The sequence below is a fragment of the Petaurus breviceps genome, unplaced genomic scaffold (assembly GCF_028583685.1).
Source record: "Petaurus breviceps papuanus isolate PSGF00001 unplaced genomic scaffold, PetGlider_PUasm1.0 91133, whole genome shotgun sequence".
Taxonomy (NCBI): domain Eukaryota; kingdom Metazoa; phylum Chordata; class Mammalia; order Diprotodontia; family Petauridae; genus Petaurus; species Petaurus breviceps.
The window spans coordinates 60,954,686-60,980,812 of NW_027187419.1; the positions used below are offsets into that span (position 1 = coordinate 60,954,686).

Below are 26,127 nucleotides of genomic sequence, written 5' to 3' on the forward strand. Positions count from 1 at the left end.
CAAGGCAAACAGAGGTTAAGTGACTTGCCCAAGGTTACATTGCTAGTAAGTGTCTGAGTCTTCCTGATTCCAGGCCTAGTGCCCTGTGCACTAAGGTGCCACCTAGAGGCTTCCCCCCCAAAAGTGAATAGATTTACAATAATAATACACACTATATAGGGCTTTATAGTTCATAAAGCCATTTATTCACAACAACCTTATCACCCAAGATAATAAAAGCTATCTGCTTTTCCAAAACCATCCTACCCCCTGACATGCACGTTTGTTTTTTCTTGAGAGGACATCAAGCACATGTTACACACAGCACCTGGAAGATGCTAGAACAGACTAGATCTAAGGCAATTCAATGTGGGCAATAGACAAACCTCATCTACTTCATGCAATCTCATGCCACAGCCTGTCGATTTCATTTTTACATCTCTCAAACATGCCTACTCTTCCCTAACACCTCCACTATCCAAATACAGGCCCTTGTCACAAGAGCCTACAGGTTGGTTGGTAGGCCATAAATCTCTTGCCACTCCTTTCCATCCTCCATTCAATCCCCAACATGACTTTTCTGAAGTACAGATCTGACTATACCAACTTCTTACTCAATATACTTCAATGGCTCTCAATCTACTCCAGAATCAAATACAAAATTCTGCTTGGAATCTAAAGTGCTTCATAATCTAGCCCTCCCTACTTTTCCAGTCTTCTAAAACCTTAATATATCCCTCTCCCCACCTTTTCAATCCAGCAATACTGGCTGTTTCATGAATAAGACATTCCATCTCTCAGCTCTGGGGAATTTCTCTCATTGTCTCCCCTACCTGGAACATTCTCCCTCCTTAGCTCTGACAACAGACTTCCCCAGCTGCCTTCAAGTCTCAATTATCACCTCCAATAGGAAGGCTTTTCCAATTCCTCTTAATTCTGTGCCTTCCCTCCCTTAATTATTTCTTATTTACTATGTAAATAAGCTTATTTTGTACATTTGTTTGCTAGCTAATGTTCCATCCATTAGATTGTGAGTTCCTGGAGGGCAGTAGTTTTTTGCCTTGGTAACACAAAAACTTAGCGCAGTGTCTCATTCTGCACAATTAGACCATCCTCTCTATCAAGAAGTGGGTAACATTTTTGGTTCCCCAGAATCATGGTTGATTACAGTTCTTAAGTCTTTCAAAATTGTTCATTTTTATAGTGTTTCTGTTATATTAGTGATTGTTCTCCTGGTTCTGCTTAACTTCATTTTCTATCAGTTCATAAGTCTTTACCAGGTTTCTCTGAAACTACCTCTTTTATAATTTTATATAGCATGATAATATTCCATTATAGTCACACACCATTATCTATTTCCCAGTTAACAAGCATTCTTTGAAATTAGTTGTTATAAAGAGCTGTTATATGTATTTTTCTTTTGTACAGATAGGACCTTTTCCTTTTCCTTTGGCCTTTTTCAGGTATATGCCTAATCTCTAGATTCAAAGGGTATGTACATTTTAGTGACTTTTGTGTTATGGTTTCAAACTGCTTCCTAGAACAACTGGACAAATACAAAGCTTCTCCAACAATCCATTAATGTGCTGAATGTGAGGTGGAACTTCAGAGTTGCTTCAATTTTTATTTCTCTAATTATTAGATATTGAGCATTTTTTTCCCATAGGACTATAGAAGGCTTGGATTTCTTCTTTTGAGAACTTCCTATTCACAATTTTTTTTTTAACCATTCATTAACTGAATGTCTTTTACATAGCATTTAACAAATTTATTCTTTGTTAGCGTGGCATGTCTTTCGAGTCACTAAGGAAATCATAAGTTTCCTTGCTACGAGTTTTCAGGGCTGATGTCTTCCTCGTGTTAACTTCTTTACATTGTTTAAAATTCCTCATGAAATGATGACAACTGGTGTCAATGTCTACTCCACTACCCATTTCTCATATTTCTGTCAGTACTTTAAGTCAGAGTGTAATTGTCTCCAATACATGTCATAGTTTCTCATTTTTATAATTTCTTTGAATCTGACACTGAATATGGTTTCTTCTTTTTAGTAAATACATGGTTGGTACAGACAGTTGATTTCATAAATAATCTAATTCCAGTTCGTTCCCGTTCATTCTAAGCATTTTATCCTTCTCCATGCTTAAGTATATGCTGATTTAATTTAAAGGGTCTTATCAAGTTCTTTGTTAAATTTCTTTCTCATTCTCAGAAAGAGATGCTAGCAAATTACCATTATCTTCATGGACATCTTTTGGTTATCATGAACATCAGATAGTCAAATGCTGCCTTCTAGGGTTGCAGGCAGAGAGGTGGGGAAGGGAGGTGCAACAGCAACTGAATCCCAGCTTCCAGCATGGTACTATGCTCACTCTTTTACTTCTTATAATTAATGTACAAGTGCAGTTGCTGGTCAAGTCTAGAGAGAATTTTTTTCCTATTCTGCTCCTCTGAGGTGACCAGGAGAACACAGAAGCCACTTAATGCAAAGGGCAACCATCAAACCATGCCAATTTCCAGATTTTCTCCAGATACCAGAAAGAGAGTCAAGGAGCCTGTGGGACACACAGGCCATTTTGTGGCACACAGATAACTTCCTAGAGTACATAAAATTTGTGTGATTTTTTTGGCATTGTATGAACTGGTTATCTTCTTGCAGGAGGCATTTTGAACATCTCATTTCTCACCTGGCTGCACTATTCTAAGACATCTCTAACTTCTCCACTCTGCCCACTATTGGGAAAACCTCATCATCCTGAAAGATTTCATCAGCTTGGTACCCCTCCTCATCACTATCTTCTGCCCCTCTATTTGGAGAGTGGCACTGGAATTCCAAAAACTCCATTTAAGGAGGGAGCTCAGTTGAGACATCAACTCATTTCTCATCTGACTGCTCTACTCGGGGACATCTATGAATTTTCCACCATACCTGCCATAACATACCTACTCCCCTGTTCTTTTTAGCTTCCTTTTGTGTGTTGTCTTTCCTCATTGTATCTTAAGCTCCTTGAAGGTAGGGATTGTATTTTTTCCCCCATTTGTATGCCCAGCATTTAGAACAGTGTATGGCACATAGTAATTACTTAATATATATTCATAACCATTTTGCTAGTTCCTTAGCCTAAGCTGTAAGGATCTTCCTGTTAATCCTCCTTCCTACTTATACTTCCCTTACCACTCAGTATTAGATCCTTGCTGGCTTTTTTGTGAGGTTCTCTATATAAATGGATAGTTGAAAGAACACACATTTTTGGAGTAACCTGCATAAAGAAGATAAACGAAACAATTGAAGCTGACGAGATCCAAGTATATAAATGGAAAATAAAAATGTCTTATTACCAACTCAATAATATTAGATCATTTGAATGTAAATTCAAAGTACCTACATGGATAAAATGCTACATAAACATGTCTCCCCATTTTAACATTTAGTACAGTTACCTGTACTAAACAACCTTGAGAGTATAATTATCAAAATAGAGCACCAATGTCCATCAATTACTATTCACAACAAAAATCAACAATACCATAGATATATTTATCCCCAACTAATATTACCAGATTCATTCCCAAATGACAGAATAAATCCAATTAAAATGACATTAAGTTGAATTTTTATTCAATTATAATACTGAAATAGGTCAATTATATTAAGTTTTTGCTAGCTATATGATTCCTAAGTAATTCAGCTTATGACAGATAAATCTAGAGAGTTACCCAAAAAGGCTAAATAACTTACTTAAGGTCACATAACTAATGTCAAAGGCAGAATTTGAACACAAACATGGCAATCTTTCAACCTAATGCCTAATCCACAACACCATGTACATCAGATCTATACATAATCTGCTTGAATTTACAAACAATTCAATTTAAGTAATCATTCAGTCAGACAGGACCATAAAGTCAGAGAAGTCAAACTATTTCATACTTGAATGGAATTTCACTTTTTAAAAAGCACACTTTTACTCAAGACTATCCACTTACTTAACTACAACTTTCTTTTTTTTCAGTATCATTTAGGGGAATGCAAAGATTGTAGTATGCCCTTTTGTCAGTCACTGAAAAAAGATTTCATTAACATTTATAGAAGGTCTAAAGGAAGTATGATTCTTACCACACTTTACTTTTTTCATTCTGTTACAGTAACTGCAGAAGGCCATACAGGAGTTAAGTGCATTTTTAAAGTTTCTTTGTTTCATAGGTTGCCACAGCCAAAGAATTTATCAGCAAGTGGTCAGCCTACTGATGCTGCATACATAGCAAAGCTTAACCCTCAGAATACAGATATGGTCTGTTGTTGGAACTAAACTCAAAGACCTTCTATCTTCAAATATACACTAATTAATCATTTTACAGATAGTAGCAAAGTTCCAATCACACATAGAGGATATTGTTTTAATCAATTAATGCTTTTCTTCATTAACAAAGAGAAATAACCATTAAAATTCCTACCTAATAAGTACATTAATTTTTAAAGAAAATCTTGTTAATTAAAACCTTCATTGACTAACTAAAGCCAAAATTGGGACATATGATCTGACCTAAGACTATTATTCCTTTTTGCAAAGCCTCAATAAAGCATTTTTTTTTTCTTTTTGGAGGGCAATTGCGGTTAAGTGATTTGCCCAAAGTCACACAGCTAGTGTGTCAACTGTCTGAGGCCAGATTTGAACTCAGGTCCTCCTGACTCCAGGGCCAGTGCTCTATTCACTGCGACACCTAGCCACCCCTAAAAGTGCATTTTTTTCTCTTGAAATGAGGAATGTTTCTGAAAATCCAGGATATGATTACTTGCAGAAAAAAAAAAACCCATGTAATTGCTGACATTTACATTTTAAAAAAAATTATATTAGTAATATTCTAAAAGCGGTATAAAATTGGACAGGAAATCAATGTTTTGTTCCTAAAAAGCATAAAAATGCTTATCTCAAACAGGATAACTTCAAAGCTCAACATTATGCCTGGTTTTGAGGTTGTTAAGCAATTATTAAATTCAGAAAATCTCCAAAGGTGTAGTTTTCATAGAGGGCATACTAAGTGTATAGCCAGTAAACTACTCATTAAGTTTTGATTAATGGTAATGATAAAGATAATTTTTTTTACATGACTATGAGGTGTCATGTAGGGACTAGATCTTTTGAACCAAAAACTGGAGACAGTCCTTTTGCCTCTAAAGCCCCATTATAAGTAAAAATAAACTTTTTTTATTGAGCTTCAAGTGGTGACAGAAAAAAAAAAATCAAGAATGTATCCCTTCTATAAGAACTGAAAATCTTTTGTATATATTTAATAATCACCAACATTCAGAAAATAATTTTACCTTTTGTGTGCTTCCTGTTTGCTGCGACATTCTTCGCAGTAATATTTGTATTCACTGCATAGAGTTTCTGTGTTGCTAAAACCCCTATGTAAAAATTCAAATGAAAAATTGTATCATGAATGTTAGAAAATAATGGTGAATATAACAAAGTACTTAGTGAAGAACTTCCTAACTGACAAGAGCTACATAAAAAACTGCAAAGTAGTTTGGCAGAAATTAGTTCTAGGACAATATCTTATACTATATGCCATAATAAACCAAAAGTAAACATACAACCTGATTATAAAAGGAGACACACATGCACGAGATCAAGTATCTCTTAGAGATACAGCTAAGGCAATTTTAGCTAATCTAGAAAATTTAATCTATAAATAAATTGAAAACAGGGTCTGAGGAAAACACAAAAGATAAAAACAGATTTTCCCAAATTTTTGCAACACAAATTTCTGGTCAGGGGTCTGACATCTAAGATATATAAGGAACTAATACAAATATATATGACCAAGAGTTATTTGTCAACAGACAGACAAGCCATCAAAGGAAATATTTAAGTAGTATTCAAAAGATAACCTACAAATTATTAAAAACCATATGAAAGACTTTTAAGAATCTCTAATAAAGAGAAAAGCAAATCATCTCTGATGTTTTACATCACACTGAGCAAAATGGCAAAAAATGATAAAAGATAATATAGCTCACTAAGTAGGGGAACCAGGAGTGATATGTTTGAAAAGGAGTGCAATATAAAAACAAAAGAGATCAACAAAATATTTTAAGAGAAAATTATGTACACATTTGGAAAGATACCAAGTCAAAAATGTTCACACTGAATTTCAAAATCAATTAAAAGTTATGCAACTCTACCTTAAACAGTGAGTAATTGATGTGTTTTGTTCCACATCAACAGAAAGGTCTAAAAAATCTTCATCTTTGCTACTTATCTGTAGAAACAAGAGATGAATATTAATTTTCTCAAATGTCTCTGCCTATAAATCGTGGTAGCAAGCTGAATACATTGCACTGAGAAGTAAATGCATACAAATTGTTTTAAAAGGTTTTGTAAGTAAACTAAGATTTGGATTATTCAATAAAAATAAAGAACAGCTGCCATTCTCAATTTTATATACTAAGATTCTAAGTGTTACTAGTAATAAAAGAAAAGATAGTGTGGGTTTTTATGATTAATGTTCATCATTTTATCAATTCAAATTGTATAATATTTTCTTCAATATATAATTTTAAAATCACAACCCTTAAAATACAATTTTAAAGCATCAAATCAAAACTACATTCTCTTATCTGTTGGCGATAGTTAACTTTTGCTTGACAAAAACAAATAAGTGATATACTTTTACAACTTTGTGCAGAAAATAACTTGAGGAAATCCAACTCCAATTGAGTCAATTATCATATGTAGTATAAATACAATGAAAGTCTTATAATGGATGAAAAGGAAGTTACAAATATAAATAAGAAATACTGTCCTCTAGAAGAGTTTATAGTTTGGTAAGGGAGAGGAGATATATTCTAGACAACTATAACACAAAAGAGAATAGCATCATGGGGTTATGAGCCGCAAGTTACCACGGGAGCATCTAAGTCCAATCATCTCATACTTTAGAGATGATAAAGCAGAGGTTATATGACTTGGTTAAATAAATGGCCAGCACCAGGATCAGGATTCAAAACCAGGCGTTAAATCCAAATCCAAAGTGCTTTCTCTACTACCTTGCCACTGAAACCAGAAAGAATGCCTGGGAGGTTCTAACCCTTTCATCTCAGTCCGTCAATAGACGTTTACAAATGCTTGCCAGGGCTGCTAAGTAAAAGGGAAGCAAAGAAAAGCAGAACCCTAATTCCCGCCCTCCAGGGGTTCACCCTCTAAGGGGAGACAACAGCTAAACTACTATGCGCATAAAACAACCAGATCATTCCTCCCACTACAGCTGGAACATGTGCGTACTTTATTCACCTATCTCTGTACTCAGCATTTCTATGATTTTCTGGACTAAGGAACCCCTTCCTGGACACCACATTTCTTTATCGGTCTTCTCTTCTTATTAGAATATAAGCTCTTTGCAGGCAGGTACTATTTTTGCTTCTTATTTGTAACACCGGTTCTTCATGTAGTGTTTGACAGAGATCAAACAATAAGTGTTTTCTTTCTTTCCATGCAATCACACAGAAATGGTACAAAGTACTGTAATTCCCAGGGCAGGTAGGTGGCACAGTGAATAGAGTTTGAGGCTTGAGAACACTCATTTTCCTATAAAATCCTGCCTCTGATACTATCTGTGTGACCCTGGGCAAATCATTTAACCTTGTTTGCCTCAAGTTCTTCACCTGTAAAGTGGACTGGAGAAGGAAATGGCAAACAGTTCCAGTATCTTTGCCAAGAAAACCCCAAATGGAGTCACGAGGAGTCAGACACAACTGAAAAACACTATCATTCTCAGAAGAATAGCAACAAACCCCTCCTCACTTGAGATTTTCAATCACTAGTTGGATGACTACTCATCACTGATGTTGAAAGGCTTCTTTTACAGATAGAAACCAGACTGATATCTGAGATTCCTTTTCACTCAGATTCCATAAATGACTATGAATTTCAGGTACCACATCTTAGGAAGGGCACTAACAAGTTGGAATGACCGGGATGGTTTAGGGATTAGAAACAACACCAAAAGTATCTCAAATGAAGGAAGAAGTCATGATGAGGCTGAAGAAAAAAGAATCAGGGGGAGTATCACAGCTATTTTGAAGTATCTGAAAAGCTATTACATGCAACAGAGATGAGATTTTTTCTATTCTAGAATTACTTCTGTTCCAGAAGATGGAAAAACTAAACAAGGGTAAAAGTTGCAGAGGCAGATTTTGGCTTGATACAATGGGGGAAAACAACAACCAACTTTCCTAATAATGACACTTATACCTAAGTGACATGGGCTCTAAAGTTAGCAAGTGTACCTCCATGGAACATTTGCAAATGGGAACTAGATATCCATTTCTTGGCTCTGTTGCAGAAGATATTCTTGGTCAGATAAGGGTCAGAGTAGATGAGTCAGATTCATTAGGCCTACTAAGATTCTAGATGGTTCAGGGAAAACATCATTAATAAGGTATTTGAGCTCAGTCTTGAAGGATGGGTAAGATTTCTAGAAAATAAAGATTTTCTTATGGAGGAGGAAACCAAAGAATAGAAAAGCATTTCAGGTACAGAAAATAGCATGAACAAAGACATAGGACATAATTTTTGACGAACGAGTAGTCTAGGCTGACTAGATTTAAGGGTACAAAGGGAAAAGAATGACCTAAGTATTGAAAGTAGGTTTATAACGAGATTGTGGAGGGGTTGTGAGAAGCAGGCTAAGAAGTTATTATTTCAGCAGGCAACAAAGAATCCTTGAAATTGTTTTCACAAAGTAATTCTAATTTTAAAATTCCAGTTGGATGGGGCGGCTAGGTGGCGCAGTGAATAGAGGACCGGCCCTGGAGTCAGGAGGACCTGAGTTCAAATCCAGCATCCACAGCAGATAGCTGTGTGACTTTGGGCAAGTCACTTAACCCCAATAGCCCAGCCTTTCCCCCTCCAAAAAGAAAAAAAAATTCTAGTTGCCTAACCAACTTTTGTTTAAAAATATTATGGTTTGCTCTTTTAGTTAAGAAACTCCCATTAGGGGCAGAGTAGAAGCAGGACCTCCCCCAGGCTCCAGCTACCACCTTCTCCAATCCACACATGTAAAAAGGGGGCTCTGAAAAAACTTTGGAGCTGCAGAACCCACAAAATGACACAGAGAAGCTAACCTCCAGCTGAGGAAGCCCAGCAGGCTGGCAGGAATCAGCCAGCTCAGTGCTCCAAGCCCAGGCCCACGTAAACCAGAGGTTTTAGCCCCAGGGTGGGCCTAACCAGCCGCCAGCTGGAGGGACTCCAGATCAGTAGCAGCTGTGGCCATTTCCAGATTTATCAACACAAAGATGCTAAAGACAAAGTGAGAGGTCAGTGCAGTGTGGACTTTGGGACCAGTAATCGGAAGTGCGTCAGCTTCACCCGGCACAGCCAGCACCACATGGCAGCTTCAGCTCCTGGCCCGCAGACTGCAGGGGGACCAAATGACCAGTCTGAGGGGTAATCGCTCTTGCTTTAACCTGCTTGGATCTGGATTGCAGTCTAGGGTGGAGGTCCTGGGGTGTATGTCCAGCTTGCCAGAGCGTGTGGAGACCTCAGAGAGGGTACTCATCTAATACCTCCGGCAACTGAGAAAACCCCAGTGTTTGGGACGAAAGCTCCCCTGTCTGGTGGCAGAGTTCTACTGTGGCAAAAAGCCCAGGGGTCAAGTGACTGAGGGGCAACATGACCAGGCAAAGGAAACAAAGTAGACAGAAGATTCCAACATCAGAACCCTATTTTGGGGACAAAAAGGAGCAAAGCATGGAACAGGAGGAAGACAGTGAAGTCAGAACTCCTGCACCAAAAGCTTCAAAGGAAAATATGAGCTGGTTAGAGGCCATAGAGGACTTTAAGAAGCAGATAAGAGAAGTGGAGGAAAAACTGGGAAGAGAAATGAGAACAATGCAAGAAAATTACGAAATGAGAGCCAACAGCCTGACTGAGGAAAATGATACCTTAAAAAACAGACTAACTCAGTTGGCAAAAGAGGTTCAAAAAGGCAATGAGGGGAGGAATGCCTTGAAAAGATGAATTTGAAAAATGAAAAAAGAATCTCAAAAGCTCAATGAGTTGAATCTTTCCCTCAGAGTTAGACTGGAGCAAAGGGAAGCTAGTGACTTTAAGAGAAATCAAGATGCTGTTAAACAGACCCAAACAAATGAAAGAATAGAAGGCAATGTGAAATACCTCATGGGAAAAATAATTGACCTGGAAAATAGATCCAGGAGAGAGAATTTTTAAATTATTGGTCTAACTGAGAGCCACGAGCAGGGAAAGAACCTAGAAATCATCCTTCAAGAAATTCTCAAGGAAAATTTCCCTGAGGTTCTAGAACCAGAAGGCAAAATAGAGGTTGAAAGAATCCACCCAATCACCTCCTGAAAAAGATTCCAAAAAGAAAATTCCTAGGAATATTATAGCCAGGTTCTGGAATTCCCAGATCAAGGAGAGAATATTACAAGCAGCCAGGAAGAAACAATTTGAATATTGTGGAAACACAATCAGGACAACACAGGATCTGGCAGCTTCTACATTGAGGGATTGAAGGGCTTGGAATATAATATTCTGGAGGTCAAAGGAACTGGGATTAAAACCAAGAATCACCTACCCAGCAAAACTGAGTATCATGTTTCAGGGGAAAATGTGGTGATTCAGTGGAATAGAGGACTTTCAAGCATTCTTGATGAAAAAATCAGAATTGAATAGTAAATTTGACATTCAGATACAAGAAGCAAGAGAAGCTTGAGAAGGTAAACAGGGAAAAGAAATCATAAGCTACTGATGAAAGTCGAACTATTAACATTCCTACATGGAAAAATGATAATTGTAACTGATGAAACTTTTCTCAGTATGAAAATAGTTGAAGGGAATACAAATGTATATATATATATATATTGGAGGGTATACTGGCATATGAATACATATGTGAATATGTGTATATATGCTTACAGGTATACATAGATAGAGGGCACAGGACCAATTTAATTGGAAGGGATGATACTTAAAAGGGAAAATTAAGAGGTGAGAGAGGAATATAATAAGAGGACATAGAGAGAGACAGAATGGGGTAAACTACTTCATAAAGAAGAGGCAAGGGAAAAGGGTTACAATGGAGGAAAGAATAGGAAGGCAAAAGGGTATGGGTCAACCTTATTCTCACTGAATTTGGCTCGGGGAGGGAATGAAATACACACTAATTAGGGTATCACACCCTATAGGAGAGTAGGGGGAAGGGGATGAGAGGGGGGATGATGGAAGGGAGGGAAGGCTGGGGAGAAGGAAAGTTGGAAGCACTCACTTTTGAAAAGGGACAGGATCAAAGTAGAGAATAGAACAAGTGGGTGGTGGGATAGGAGGGAGGAAAACATAGTCAGTCTTTTACAATATATCTTCTATGTTAATGTTTTGCATTAGCTATGCATGTACAACCTATACTGAACTGCTTATCTTCTCAGTAAGGGTGAGTGACAAGGGAGGAAGGGAATGAATCTGGAATTCAAAGATTTAAAATCAAATGTTTAAAATTACATATATATTATTATTATTAATATTAATACTATCTTACATGTAATTGAGAAAGAAGATATACAGGCACCGGGGCATAGAGATCCACCATGCCTTACTGAAAAAGTCTAAGGGGGTATGGGAAAAGATATGGGAGAGAGCAGATTGGAGGAAGGGATAGCCTGTGGGACTGCTATTCTGGGGAGGTGTGTAGGGGAAAAACAGGGAGAAAATTTGTAACTCAAAATCAGGAGGAAATTAATGATGTAAATCAGAAGTTAATAAAACATTTGATAAAAAAAAAAAGAAACTCCCATTAGGTGGACAGTTCACTTAGCAATAAAAAGAAAAAAAATTCTCCAAGTCTCCTAATTCCAAGTCTAATACTCTATTCACTATTCTACAGAGATGAGAAGCCTCAGGGTAAATAGCCTCAATTTCCTCAGAAAAGTCAGAAATGAGGTGATCTGCTGGGAAGGAAGAGGAAGTAACAAAGAAAAAAAATTTGGACAGTGGGTAGGCAGATCATGATAGAAAGACAATCATAGAAAAACATAACTACTCCTATGCTTCAGTGAAGGCAATGGATAGTGTTTATTTCTTACTGTTTACTTTAAATGTTTACTAATTGATTAACATGGTTAAATGTCATTGTTTGGAGCTTGGAAATCTTTAATCATATTGAGAGTTTTATTACAGTAAGTAGAGAGAGGCACTGTGATGGGACTGAATCAGTTATTTCATTAGTACCGGACACTGGCAAGTGAGAAAACTCCTTCTACCGATGCAAATTGGTACTTTCTTTGCAAGTGTTACCAAGAGTTTTAAGAGTATGCTAAAGTGGGGTGGCTAGGTGGTGCAGTGAGAAAAGTGCCCGCCTCGGAGTCAGGAGGACCCAAGTTCAGTTCTGGCCTCAGACACTTAACACCCACACCCACACCCACACACACACACACACACACACACACACACACACACACACACACACACACAAACTAGCTGTGTAATCTTGTGCAAGTTACTTAACCCCAATTGCCCTCCAAAAGGCAAAAAAAAAAAAAAAAGAGTATGCTAAAGTGACTTGTATAGGGTCACACTGCCAGCACATGTCAGAGGCAGGTCTTCCTGGCTTCCAGGTTAGCTTTCTATTATAGTAAAATAGATACCAGAAGTAGAATTCACATTTCAACATTAAGAACATTCCAATAAGAAGTATGGGTAAGAGAAATCCAATTATCTTCCTCCCACAAAAGAGCTGGTAATCAGGCTGCCACTCCTTATTTGGAAACATATTCCTGAGCTACCAAAGCATAATTTATTGCCAAACATCAAAAATTTGCTCATTTGAGATACTTTAGGGCAACTATGAATAAGTCAAAAAAGCACTTATTAAGCACCTACAAGGCTCTGTATTACACAGTGCGGATATGAAAAGGGATAAGAATTATCAAATGAAGTTATACTTTATGGGTCAACTACGAGACATCCTATTTTGTACCTTCAATGTATAAATAAATCAATAAAACAAGTAAGTGAAATGTTTGATGAATTCTCCAGAGAAACTGTGCTATTATAAATTCTTTTAGTGTGACTTTTTCTGTTTCTCAGAGATTATAGAATAACAGAAGAAGGTAAGTGGTTGGGTTTTTTAATAGTCAGGACATGTTTTTTCATATTTTATGAAAAATTTTAAGATAGCTTGAATTATACTGTCTGCATATATATATATATATATATATATCTTGTATGTATGACCACATATAAACTTTAGTACCTTAAAAATGATCTAAGAGTTTTGGGACACCCTTTATCAGTATCTTAAAACCACTCTATCCTTATCACCTCTTGCTTTAATCTGGAACAGAGAAGTAGCCTATTCTAAAGACTAAAGTTAAATCCTCACTTTATATCCTTGATCTTATCCTCATTCTATCTCCCTCAGGAGCTTGTTTCATTGACCATTCCCTCTCTCAGGATTTCCTTGATGTTACTTGAACAAGACACTCCATATCCTCACTGGGCATTTTCACTGGCTGCCCTCCAAGTCAGAAACTCTCATCTTCTGGATACCATGGCTTCCTTCAAATCTCAATTAAATTCCCACCTTCTCAAGAAGCTTTACCCAGTACTCCTTAGCCCTACTGCCTTCCCTCTGAAATTATCTACAATTAATCAAGTAAAATTCTTGTGTATATAGTTTTTTTACATGCAGTCTCCTCCATTAGATTATGAGTTCCCTGAAAGCAGGTACAGTTCTTTTTGTCTTTTTTGTATACCCACTGTTTAGCACAGAGTACCTGATACACAGTAGGTACCTAATAAATACTTGTAGACTGGACTATTAACTCCTCCTATCTTGGCTAAGTTCAATTTATTATTTTCCCTAGATTCACTGTCCTCCCACTCTGAGTTCTCCAAGGCTTTGTTCTTCTAACTTCTTTCACTATATTCTCTCCCACTTTGTGATATCCATTCCAATGGTTTGTTTCAATTACCAATTTTGATAAATAGATCAGTTTTCCCTTTCCTTCACAGCCAATCAGTTCCCAACCCTGGTCTATTCTATTTCTCTATCATTTCTTATATTTTTTTCTTTCCACCCAATCCTTACAACCCCAGTTTAGACCCTCATTCCTAGGGACTGTTGTAACTTAACTGGTCTCCCGGCTCAAATTTCTCTTATCTCCAATTGATCAAGTTGTCAAAATCATCTTTCTAAGGCACAGGTCTGATTGCACCTCTCTCCTCTTCAAAAACCTTCAGGGGAAATCACCATTTATTCTACCATGAAGGATAAAACAAACTTCCTAGCTCAACATTAAAATCTTTGTAATCTATTAGCAACTTATTTTTCCAGTCCTCTTTCATTAATTACATATTTAGAACTAGAGATAATTTAGTCCAATGCCTTCAATTTATACATGCTGAAACTGAAGCCAGGGATATTGAATTAATTTTCCAAGGTCGTATGGATAATAACAGAATTGCAATTTGAAACCAAGTCATCTGATTAGCAGGAAGGCTTCTGGTAGTTTGGGTGGCTCCACTACGGAATTCTTTGCAAGTTTACACAGGTTGAGAAGGAGTCATACTTTGACAAGTGCCTATCTTGCAAGATATTGAACTACATGCTGAAATATTTTAGAAAGATTTTTAACAAGGGTAAAAAAAAGTAATCTGATTAACTAGAAATTTATTTAACCATAATAACCTATTGTTTTTCTATGTATATACTATATCTACCAACCCAAGAACTTTATTTAATTCAGTAAATTACAAAATTCAGCTAACTAGAAAATCTCATTTCCCAATCATACAGGGTACCTGAGGCGTTATTCTCACTATACAAATTAAAAATTACCTTACATGACAGCTAACATCACTAGTGTGATATTTGCTGTAATTATCTAAGTTTGAGTTTTGTTTCTTCACCTCCCAACAATTTAGACACACCTATCAACAATTCTATTAAACTGACACTAAATGAATAGGGCAATGGGAGTTGAGGCCTGGGATTGTCATGTTTTAAAAAATCTTTGTACCCCTAAAGTCTTACACATTGCAGGTGCTTAATAAAAGTTTGTTGAATTAAAATGAAAAATATGATGTGCACAGAGACTCCACATTTGCTTTAGAATTAAGAAGGGTATAAACAAAGGACTTACTAAAAAACAATGGTTTTTTTTTTCAATATGTTATATATAAAACAAATACATCCCTTAATCAGTATTCAATGAATGAGAATGTTTTCAATGATGTTAAGTTAAAGGCAGGAAAATCTTAATCTGAAAATAAAGAAGCTTCAGAAATCACTCTAAAAGATTTTACATTTATTAAATATAGCCATCCAAGACCCAAAATTATATGAACCATGTCTTCTCAGAAGCACACTAAGTCTTTTCACTGCTGGGTATTTTAAAAAATATAATAACTAATATTTTAAATGGATAAACAGTCAGAATTTTCATTAAAAAAGCAAAAAAAAATAAACAAAAGTTACAGAAATAGGCATTTGTAAAATCCTATTATTTTCTTATTTTTAGCTATACAAAGGAGGACATATTCCAGAACTTTCACTGTCCTCTTCATAAATTATTCTGCAAGGGACTTAGTATAATTTTTCCCAACTAATGAGTATGAAAAATTTGTTCTTAACTAGAAAATTCAGCTAATTAGAAAATCCCATTCCCCAATCAAACAAGATAAATGAAATGCTATTATGAATATATAAATTAAAAAGAAACGACATACATCTTGTCATGTATGTTATTGATGTAAACTTTTTGGCTGATTTGGTATCCTCACATCTGCTTAGCTCTAAAATTCAATGTAGTTTCAGACCTCTTTTACTAACAACTTTAGCTACCTTTTCCAAGTAATCAGCTAGAAATATGCATATAATTGGCTATGGCTCAGACAAGCACAGGTTTAACCAGACTAGGGCTCTTGTGGATTAGCATTCAGGGCTTCCAGATTTCAGGGCCAGTCCTCTATTCACTTTGCCAGATACTTGCCTATTTTCTCAGAGCTCAATTTACAAAAACTTAAGTTTTTATTTAAACTAAGCTAAAACCTGATTTCTTTACAACCTGAATGCCTCAGCAGTTTCAGCTATAAGACAGAGGTCACAAGTAGTATCTGTTGTTAATGTGGTGATTCATTGGACTGTACATAGTCAAGTTTTTCCTTCTCATAAGTTATCAACTATGAAGCAGAAGTGACTTCTTTTAGCCTTACTATGAGTAAATATCATATATATGCACACATATATGCATATAATAACAATAGTAATATAATAACAATAACATAATAGTAACAATAACAATAGTAATATATATACACACACATATTATCACTGTTGTCTTTTTTTATTCATAACAATAGATACAAATTAAGAAAAGAAAAAAACATTCTGCTTCTGAACAATGAACTTAAAACTACAAATTAGTATTATTTATGTTGTATTTTTGTTTATTTTGTTAAACATTTTCCAGATACATTTTCATATGGCTGTCTACACAAAGAGTTTTACTGGTCCCATGTAGCACTAGGCAGAAAGTCTAATGCCTCTATGAATGAGGAATATAGAAGCCAGTAAAGGAAGAAGTCCCAGGAAATCTCAAAAAAACCTGAGTCACCCCAAAAGAATAAGATCAGCAATAAAGGCCAGAAACCCCTTTGCTGCAGGCAGGGATTTTGAATACCAACCATCTTGCATTTCTCAAGGAGCCTTCAAAGGCCCCACTAGCATAAATCAGCACCAGTTCCCAGGTTCTTGCTCCTTTTCCCCAAGCCTGGGGTGTTAGAGCATGATATGAATATTATAAAACCCAACAGACTTTTTTCACTGGTTTGGGAAAGTGTGTTCCATTTTCTCTGAGGCCCCATCAAGCTGCTCAATTCTACCTGAGGGTCCAGCAGATCTGCTCTAATTCCATCATTCTCCCTGACTGCTCATTTTTTGAGTAGCTTCCCTCAATAAAACTAGCTTGTTTTACTATCTTCTGTGAGCTCCAAATCCTATATCTGGATTAATGGCAAACATGGCAAACTTCAGAAACTCTGAAATGGACCTAAGCAACTGTCAAAACTATCAGATATTTCCCTACTAAAACTCCCATATAAATACGTCCATTTACATAAAAAATTCATTCAAACTCTAAAGTCCAGTGATTAATATAGTATATGCATGGAGACCAAATTTGTGTTCTTACATTATCTCAATATCTGTGGATCTGGTACTGGCAATGTCAGCATAATCTCATAACAAAGATGAACTATGTCATTATATTGCTTGCTACTCAAACAAGAAGTATGTCCATATGAAATTAAACATTTGTGTGGAAGCTAAAAATGTCACTGAACCAATTACCTCATTGTCTTTAGAAAGTACGAGATAAATGTTTTTCCCCAAAACTTCAATTAAAAGAAATTACTAACTCTGGAGTAGTTATGGGTTACGTAACCATTCAAAATCATCAACAACTAAATGTAAGTGTATCTGTTTTTAAAAGTTAAATAATACTACCTTTCTGGTGGATAAATAACTGATTTGAAAAGAAAACCCAGCGTGGTGAAGAACTAATTGAAGCAAAGATGAAAGAGTTTAAGTGGCAGAAATACAAAAACAAAGTAAAAAGCTAAAAATCAAATACAAATCAGCTCAAAACAAATATAAATCAATTTGTGATGAAAAAGAACTAAAAGTAACAATATCATCAATGACACCACATTGAGAAACTTTGTACTGAAAAACAAGCCCACACAGAACTTTAATATTTTCAGTTAATTTATAAGTTATAAATATGAATTTTAAAGGATTTTTATCAATAAATGTTATTTTTACTATAGTTTTTATAATTTGTGCATTTACAAAATCGTCGCAATTTTAAAAAAAATTTGTGTTAACATGAGTTAAAAACTGTTAACCGTTTAATGAAAAGTAGCAATATGCTAATTTTTGTGTAAAGGAGAGGTATTACTACATAAAATCCTAGAAACCATTAGCTTAGACTTCTTTTATGCTTTAAAAGGTAGAGATGATTTTTATGAAAAACTGGTATGCCACAACAGATATTACTATACTTTCATCCATTTTAATAACTGTATTCTTTTGCAATAAATATCAGTAGAATGAAACAGAAACTCATAAGCTATTAAAATCAATAAATGATCTGTTATGAGTTCAATAGCTTAAAACTTTAAGTATAAAATATATTATAATTAGAAAAATATGAAATACTTGATCTTAATATAAATACTAATATATTATTATAACATAATATATTAATAAATAAATACTAATATTTATCTTTCAAGAAGATAAGTTACAATTTTCAAGTTCACCTCTTATTCCCTTATCAACAAATATGAAAATGATAATTTTCTAAGCAAAAAACTGAACATAAAACTTACAGTTTCACAAGTAAGACATCTGGTTTCATTAGTTAATGTTCCCTGAAAGATCTCATGCACCCAAGTCGGGTCTGGTGTGCTGTTGTTATTTTCACTGTCAATATTGCCATTAGGTAGACGGCCATTTTGCTTTTCCTGCTTTCTCTCTTCTTGTAAAATATCAGCAATTGTGTTTAGTAGATAATTCAAAAACTCATGTGCATCTTGCTGCATGTAGTTGTCAAAAAGTTCTATAACATGAAGACAAATTAATATTAAATTATTAACAAAGGGGTAATAGCTTCACATAAATATGCAATATTAAATGAAACAAAGTTGAGAGAATCAATCAGAACAGTTTAGCTGGTGATACATCATAGATAGCTATTTGTTTCGATATTAAAATAATTTTTGAGTTAAGGAAAGGGAGCATTTTTATCCAAAAATATAAAGTAGAAAGTGAAAATATCCTCAAATAATTGTGATAGTCTGCTTGAGCCTTTAAAAAAATGCTTAAAACATTTCTTCCTCAATTTGTTTTGGCTACCATAGAAATTTTCACCAAAAATAAAAAATTCCTTTATTTTCATTATGGAAATTAACCTATTATTCTGATAGACAATAAATACACTTTTACAATTCACAGTTATCTCCTGTGGTTATTTACAAATGATTAAATAATGCAATTACTTTATCATAAAGGCAAGGAATTACAGACATTGCTCTGAACAAGAATCATTATCCAAATTCTTCTAGATGGGAAACTGAGGTACAGAGAGATGAACTGATTAAATACAAGAGTGAGATCAATGAACAGGGAATAAAAGCTATGTCTGATCAAATACTATTATGTCATTAAAGCAAGTTTGATGTAGTAGAAGTCAACACTAAAAAAGGAATCAGAAAATTTAATTCTAGTCCCTAGAACCAGACTAAACTAGACTTTCTGGTACTAACTAGTTGTAAGATTTGGGGCAAATCGCTTCAGTTCTTTGCACCATATTTTACTCATCTATATAAAGATGGCAATGAACTACTAGATGAGGAATTTATAACCTGTTTGTGTAATGCACCCCTTTGGCAATCTGGTGAAACCTATGGACCATTTAACCCATCTCCAAATCCCATCATTTCCTTTTCCTATCTATATTTGCTCACCTAGAATGCAACCTATTCAAATCCTACATATTCTTTAAAACTCCACACCCTCTCCTAACCACTCACAGAACTATTTAACTTTTCACATGATTGTACCCTGTCCCTCCAAATTGGATTTACTGCTCCTTAAGGTTAAAACAATTCTTATTCTTCTTTGTATCTCCCACAGCACCCAACAGTGCTGTGCATATAACTGCATAAATTTTTTGCTGATTTTTGTTCATGAGTTATATAGATTTTGTCATACTCCTTCTTATTATGCTTTTCCAAGACAAACAAGGCTATCTGTGACCTTCTGAAATTAATACATTTATGCACTAGTTTTAGCCTGCTGTTTCTCAGGTAGTCTAACATGACACCTTTGTCAACTGTGGTGATGATAAATATAGTGAGTATGGCACAATGCCCTGGGTTTCTTCACTTCTACTGCCACATGCCAAACGTGTGGATTCCAACAAAATGTATCTATGTAACATTTAACAGTTATTACATAGACATAGCCCATGACAAAGAGTTAATAAAAAATACAGGATTACTTCTGGAAAAAGCAGGCATCAGTTCACTGCACAATATTAAGGAGTAACAATGAGTATAAGTCATTGGATTTGAAAAATAATAAGTGAAATCATATTGAAGTGGAACCTATGAAGAGGCTAAGTTACAAGAAGAGAACTAAAAGGCCCTCCAGCTTGGTGGACAACATCCACGTGGACTTATATGTCCACAAAGTAATGCTGAACACATGGCTGACTTGTACTGATTTGTTCATGACAAAAGAAGGGTTAATGATGGTGAGAAAGTCTAGCTTACTAATACTTCTTTTTAGATTCTAAAAACGCAGCTCATTTCATTAAAACATTTGTTTCAAAAGTGAGAATATGTTCCACAACTATTAACGTATATGGGAACATTTTGAGCATAATGCCAATTTGGAATTTGTATATGTGTGATTTCAGTCAACATTTATGAAATGCCTACTATGTGCCAGGTACAGTGCTAAATGCTGATTTCTTCTCCAAGAAATAGAAAGAATGCAGAAAGGGAAGTGGGGGAGGGAATAAGCATTTATTACATAGCACCTCACCCAGCCCAGGAACAGAGCCATAGCCACATAGGAGAAACAAAAAAATCAAAACCATGACAGTATTCCATTAGTACTCACTAGTCCTTGGGTCAAATTGCTGTTATTTACCAAACTACTACTCAGGATAGCTGAGAAAGTTCAACACCTAATCTGTACTTTATTTTGTAATATGGCTGACATGGAAATATTTTGCACATTGCTTGCCTTCTCAAGGAGGGTTAAAAAGAGTAAGGAGAGAGGGAAGAGAAGGGGAACCCAAAATTTTTAAAAAGTGTTAAAATGTTTGTTTAGGTATAATTGAGAAAAAATGTTAAAAAAAAAATGGCCATAGGGTCTTACATACAGTAGGTACTTAATAAATGCTTGTAGAATTGAACATAGAGTGCCTGTTTCATAAGACTTAACAGTGCTATTTCTGAATCTATTTCAAATACAGTATATATCTATAGAGGCCAAAGCTTTAGACAAGCAACAGGGTGGGGAACCTGCAGCTTTGAGGTCACATGTGGCCTTCTAGGTCCTTGGGTATGGCCTTTTGACTGAGTCCAAGTTTTACAGAATAAATCCTCTTAATAAAAGGATTTATTCTGTAAAGTTTAGATTCAAAGGACTGCACTTGAGGGTGTAGAGGGCTACTTGTGGCCTCAAGGCTGCAGGGTGGGGAAACTGGACTAGCATCATTTATAATTCCATGCAAATAAAGCATTCTTCCTTTGTTATGAATTAAAAATTCAGAACTCAAAAATTCATCATTAGGCATTAGCTACAATTAGCTATTTCAAAAGAGGTCATGCTAATTAGAAATCTAAAGTATACTGGATATATGGCATGATCTAACAAGAATCAAACTTAGTTATACAAAACGCATCATGTACATATGAGGGACTGACACATATACAAAAGAAGAATTTACCGGCAATAAAGGCATACACATGACAAAATAAATCCCCAGTAGTTTTAAAATTCTTCCTAACAAAAGAAATGGGATGAACTAGATGAAAATTTAAGATCTTTAGATTCTAACTAAACAATTTCCTATACTCAAAAAACAAAATACCAAATACATAATCCCCAAACAGGTACAGATATTATTGTCTATCTACAGTTATGGGGCATAAAAAAATAAAACAGCATATCTATAAAATTCCAGGATAAAATGATTTTTTTTTTGCTTTTTTGGGGGGGGGAAGGCAGGGCAATTGAGGTTAAGTGACTTGCCCGAGGTCACACGGCTAGTAAGTGTGTCAAGGGTCTGAGGCCTAGTGGCCCTGAATTTTTTTTTTTAAACAACTTTTAAAATTAAAGCTAATAATTATGACTACCATTTATATAACATTTTAAGGTTTATAAAAATGCTTTTCATATATTAATCTAATCTCACTTGATCTTTACAATATCCCTGTAAGGTAGATGCTATAATTATTATTGTTATTCCCATTTTATGGACAAGGAAATTGAAATTAAGGCTCAGAGAGATTAAATGACTTGTCTAGGATAACACAGATAGTACATATCTGAAGCAGGATTTGAACTCAACTGCTTTTAAACTCAAGTGAAGCACTCTATCCTTTGCCTCAGTTTCATTGGTGAAATGGGGATAACAGTACCTACACCTCCCAGGGTTACTGTAAGGCTAAAATGAGATAATTATGAAACTCTCTGCAAACCTTAAACTACTATATAAGTGTTGGCTATTATTATTATACACTATATCTCCTGGCTGTTAATAAAAATCAATATAAAAGATCAGATAATGGAATGGGCTATCTTTAAAAAAAAACTGCTTTCAGAATCTTAACACCATTTTTTTTTCTTTTTGGAGGGGCAATTTGGAAGGGTTAAATGACTTGCCCAAGGTAACACAGCTAGTTTTTGTTTTAAGTGTCTGAGGCCGGATTTGAACTCAGGTCCTCCTAACTCCAGGGCTGGTGCTCTATTCTCTGTACCACCTAGCCAATAAATTCACCTCTGAACCAATAAATTCACTTGTGGAACTAGTTATCATTTATTTAACTATGTTACTCAGATAACTAAAATAGAACTTCTCATTATCAAATGAGAACAAAGCAAATTATCCCTAACTCTAGTTCTTTCTTCTAATGAAAGCTGTTTATCAATACCAAAGGGAATTAAAACTGATGGTGGATTAAGGTGTGAGAAGATTTTAACTCACTTTCAAGACACTCTGATTATAGTACATAGTTCAAGCAGTAAAAAAAAAAGAGAGAGAAAAAGGGGTAGCATTTATTTATAATTCTTGTTGAGGAAGAAACCTATGCCCTTATACTGAACTTTGACAAAATTAAAAATATTCAACACTGAATGTTGCTTGAGTTTAAATGCAAAGAACTGAATTAGGGATCATAGTGCACTGTAATTATTCAACAGATCCGGGTTGAAATGCTGAGTCTGCTATTTAGTACCTGCATGAATATGAAATATCAACTCATCTTTTGGGGTCTGTTTAATCATCCACAAAATGGGGACTTTTAGACTAGCTGGTTTTTTTTTTTTTTAAAGCAATCGGGGTTAAGTAACTTGCTCAAGGTTACACAGCCAGGTGTTTCTGGATGGGTGCTAAGCATCTGAGCCCAGGATTCGATCTCCAGGTCATCCCGACACTGGAGCTGGTGCTCTTACTCGCTGTGCTACCTGGCTGCCCCTAGACTAGCTGATCTTTAAATTTTTCTCTAAATCCTATGATCCTATTAACAGACACCATCACCTGACTTTTCCTCAAATTATATTTTTAAAAAACTGTATCATTTTATTATAGAAACATTTGCACATAACTCATATCAACACGGATCTTGTAAGAATAGACAAAATTCTCATTCTCACTAAAGGATAGGCAAAATTCTAGTAACTATGTCAAATGAAATCTTAATTAGAATATTCTGAAAACATAAAGCAACTCTTATTCAAGCATGTAAATCTTGTAGGACTAGTTCATAAAAGATACAAGTATATTGGAAGTAAAAGAATTACCATTTTCTTTTCGTAACCTTGTAATGAACTTCTTAGGAGGTATTACTCCAACCTTTTTCTTCTGAGTGGCTATACTGTGAAAGAGATCTGCTAAGCACGTAAGAAGATTCTCTTTCTTCCTAGGTTGACTCTTGTAAGCTAGAACTTTTTCCCGAAATGGACGACAAAAATAAAGTGCTTGTAGAACTGAATTGCAGTAGCAGGTGTTTCCAAACTAGAACATAAAGGAAAAAGTCTCTGTTAGCTTCACTGATCAAAGTAGTTCTCCAGAAAACTTGTCTTAAGTCTGACTTTCGAAGGGGAAAAAGAGACAAGTTGCTAAAATGTGAGTTTCAGCATTAAAGGATCTTGTCTATTTTGACAAACTGGTTTTGATGATTTTTCTTAATTTCCAGTTCATAACACAGTACTTGAAAATTAAGAGAAAAAAAAAAGAAACCACTCCAAATTGAAAAACACTTTATAGTAAGTTATCTACAATAAGATTTAGAATGATTTCCTAAAATCTTTTAGCAAACTCTCCAAGTGGCTTTTCAGTCAATTGTCTTAATGTTCAGTCTCTAGCCAAGTTGCTCAACTTTATCTACTGCATTCACCTCCTTGATCAGTAAATGATGATAAAGCAAAAAAGGGGTTGTGTCAAAGTTTACCTTAAAGCTGACATCCTCATCCAATGATTACTTATTATATTTACTTATTCCCTATAACCCAGACATTACCTTTTACCTCAGAAATGACAATAAATATGAACTTATTCAGAAGGGCACTAGAATTCAATTAATTTCAGAAAAAGGAGAGGTATCACAGGTGAATAAAGGGATTGATTTAATAAAGTAGAGAATATTGAGCCTTAGAAACAATATTTAAAAGGAACATATGTAGCGATAGTAAAATATTTTAATAAATATAAAGTATGGATTTTTAAAATATTACATTTAACATGTTTAGACTAACCAAAATGTTTAAAATAGAATATATTTCCCTCTATCTTTCTTACCTCTCCTCCCACCCCCATCTCACCACTCTCCAAACCTTATCCCTTTTGGAACTTTCCTATTAACTATCCAGGGTACCATCATCCTCCCAGCAATCCAGACTCATGACCTCAGTTGTCATACTCTACTCGTCATTCTCACTTATCCACATATCCAATGTGCTGTCAATTCTTGTCCCTGTGACATTCATGTATCTTGAATTTGTTCCTTTTTCCCCCTTCTTACAGCCTTAACCCTAGTTCACAAACTAGGTCTTCATCCCTCACTCAAAATTGAAAAAACTTTTCTAAGTGTCCACCCTGACTCAAATCCATTCCAATTATCTTCCATTAAGCTACTTATTTTTCTAAAGTGTAGTTCTCACCATATAACCCCTTTCTCAATGAGTTCTAGGTGTTCTTGATTTTCTCTAGGACCAAATATAAAGTCCTCTGTTTGGCATTTAAAGTCACTCAAAAACTGATCCTTTCCTACCCTTGAAAGGTCTCGATTTATTCCTCCTCCATGTGCACTTGTGCACTTGTTTATTTGAAGGTCCTTAAACAGAATACTCCACTTCCAGTCTCTATGCTTTTATACAAACTGCCCCTTCATGCCAGGAATGCTCTGTCCCTCAATTCCACTTCTGTTTCCCTGGCTCAAATTCAGATTCAGTTCAAAGCCTGCCTTCGGCAGGAGGTCTTTATGGTTCCACTGGCTATTAACATCTCCCTTCCCAGACTTCACTTTCCAACTATTCCATATATATCTTGTGCCAACTTAATAATTACATGTTGTCTCCCCCCAAGCCCCCATTGGGTGTGAGTTCCTTGAGGGCAGGGTCTATCTTGTTTTTTGTTTGTTTTGGGGGCTATTTTTAGGGTTATTTTGGGGGGGTGTTTTTTTGTTTTTTTTCCCTCAGCACATAGTAATATTTGACATAAATACCTAAGAAGTGCTTGCTACTTCACCAACCAGGCAGACTAAATAATCCATGAAATAACAAGAAGTTTAAATAATCATAAATAATGATTTCCAACATCATTATTTAATGGAGAGTTCTCTCTCCAAAGTTGCCAATGTAATTGCCAAATCTAATTTATGGCCTTTTCTCAGTTCTCATCCCCTTGAATTGTCACCCTCGACACTGTCAATTACATTCTTTTTCTGGATACTCTGATCTCCACGTTTTTGTAACCAAAATCTATCTACCTACAAAGATTCATATCTATGTTCTTTTTAAATGAAAATGTTATTGGGTATCACTGCCTTTTAATTATGATTCCTTCAAAAACTCATTGAAAATCCAAATATGGTAAGACTTCTCCATCTCTTCAGAACTACCTATAAAGTTTTTTGCACATTAACTATATAGTTTGAACAATTTTAGACTACAACAAAGCAGCAGCTATCTTTAGGGCACTACTAAATCTCTACAATACTGGAATGAAACTCTTCCATAGCAAATTGGAATCTAGCAAAATTGTGTTAATATCCAACTGATATAGAATCTATATTTTAGGAGATCTAATGCCACAAACTACAGAACAAACAG

The 26,127-nt window shown here is 35.3% G+C and overlaps 1 protein-coding gene across 4 annotated transcripts in view; it reads right to left on the reverse strand.

Moving 5' to 3' along the window:
* The window catches only part of USP12 (ubiquitin specific peptidase 12), a 123,807-nt gene that overhangs the window by 14,168 nt on the left and 83,512 nt on the right, over positions 1 to 26,127 (reverse strand). For 3 of the 4 annotated variants that reach the window (XM_069080030.1, XM_069080029.1, XM_069080031.1), the window contains 3 exons: positions 18,390 to 18,619; positions 6,167 to 6,243; positions 5,303 to 5,386 (listed from right to left, as the gene is read on the reverse strand). In XM_069080030.1, the coding sequence (XP_068936131.1) occupies positions 5,303 to 5,386; positions 6,167 to 6,243; positions 18,390 to 18,602 (374 nt within the window). In that variant the 5' untranslated portion in view covers positions 18,603 to 18,619. Of the gene's footprint in view, positions 1 to 5,302; positions 5,387 to 6,166; positions 6,244 to 18,389; positions 18,620 to 23,598; positions 23,813 to 26,127 lie in introns of all 4 variants that reach the window. The other variant, XM_069080028.1, reaches the window with a different exon arrangement.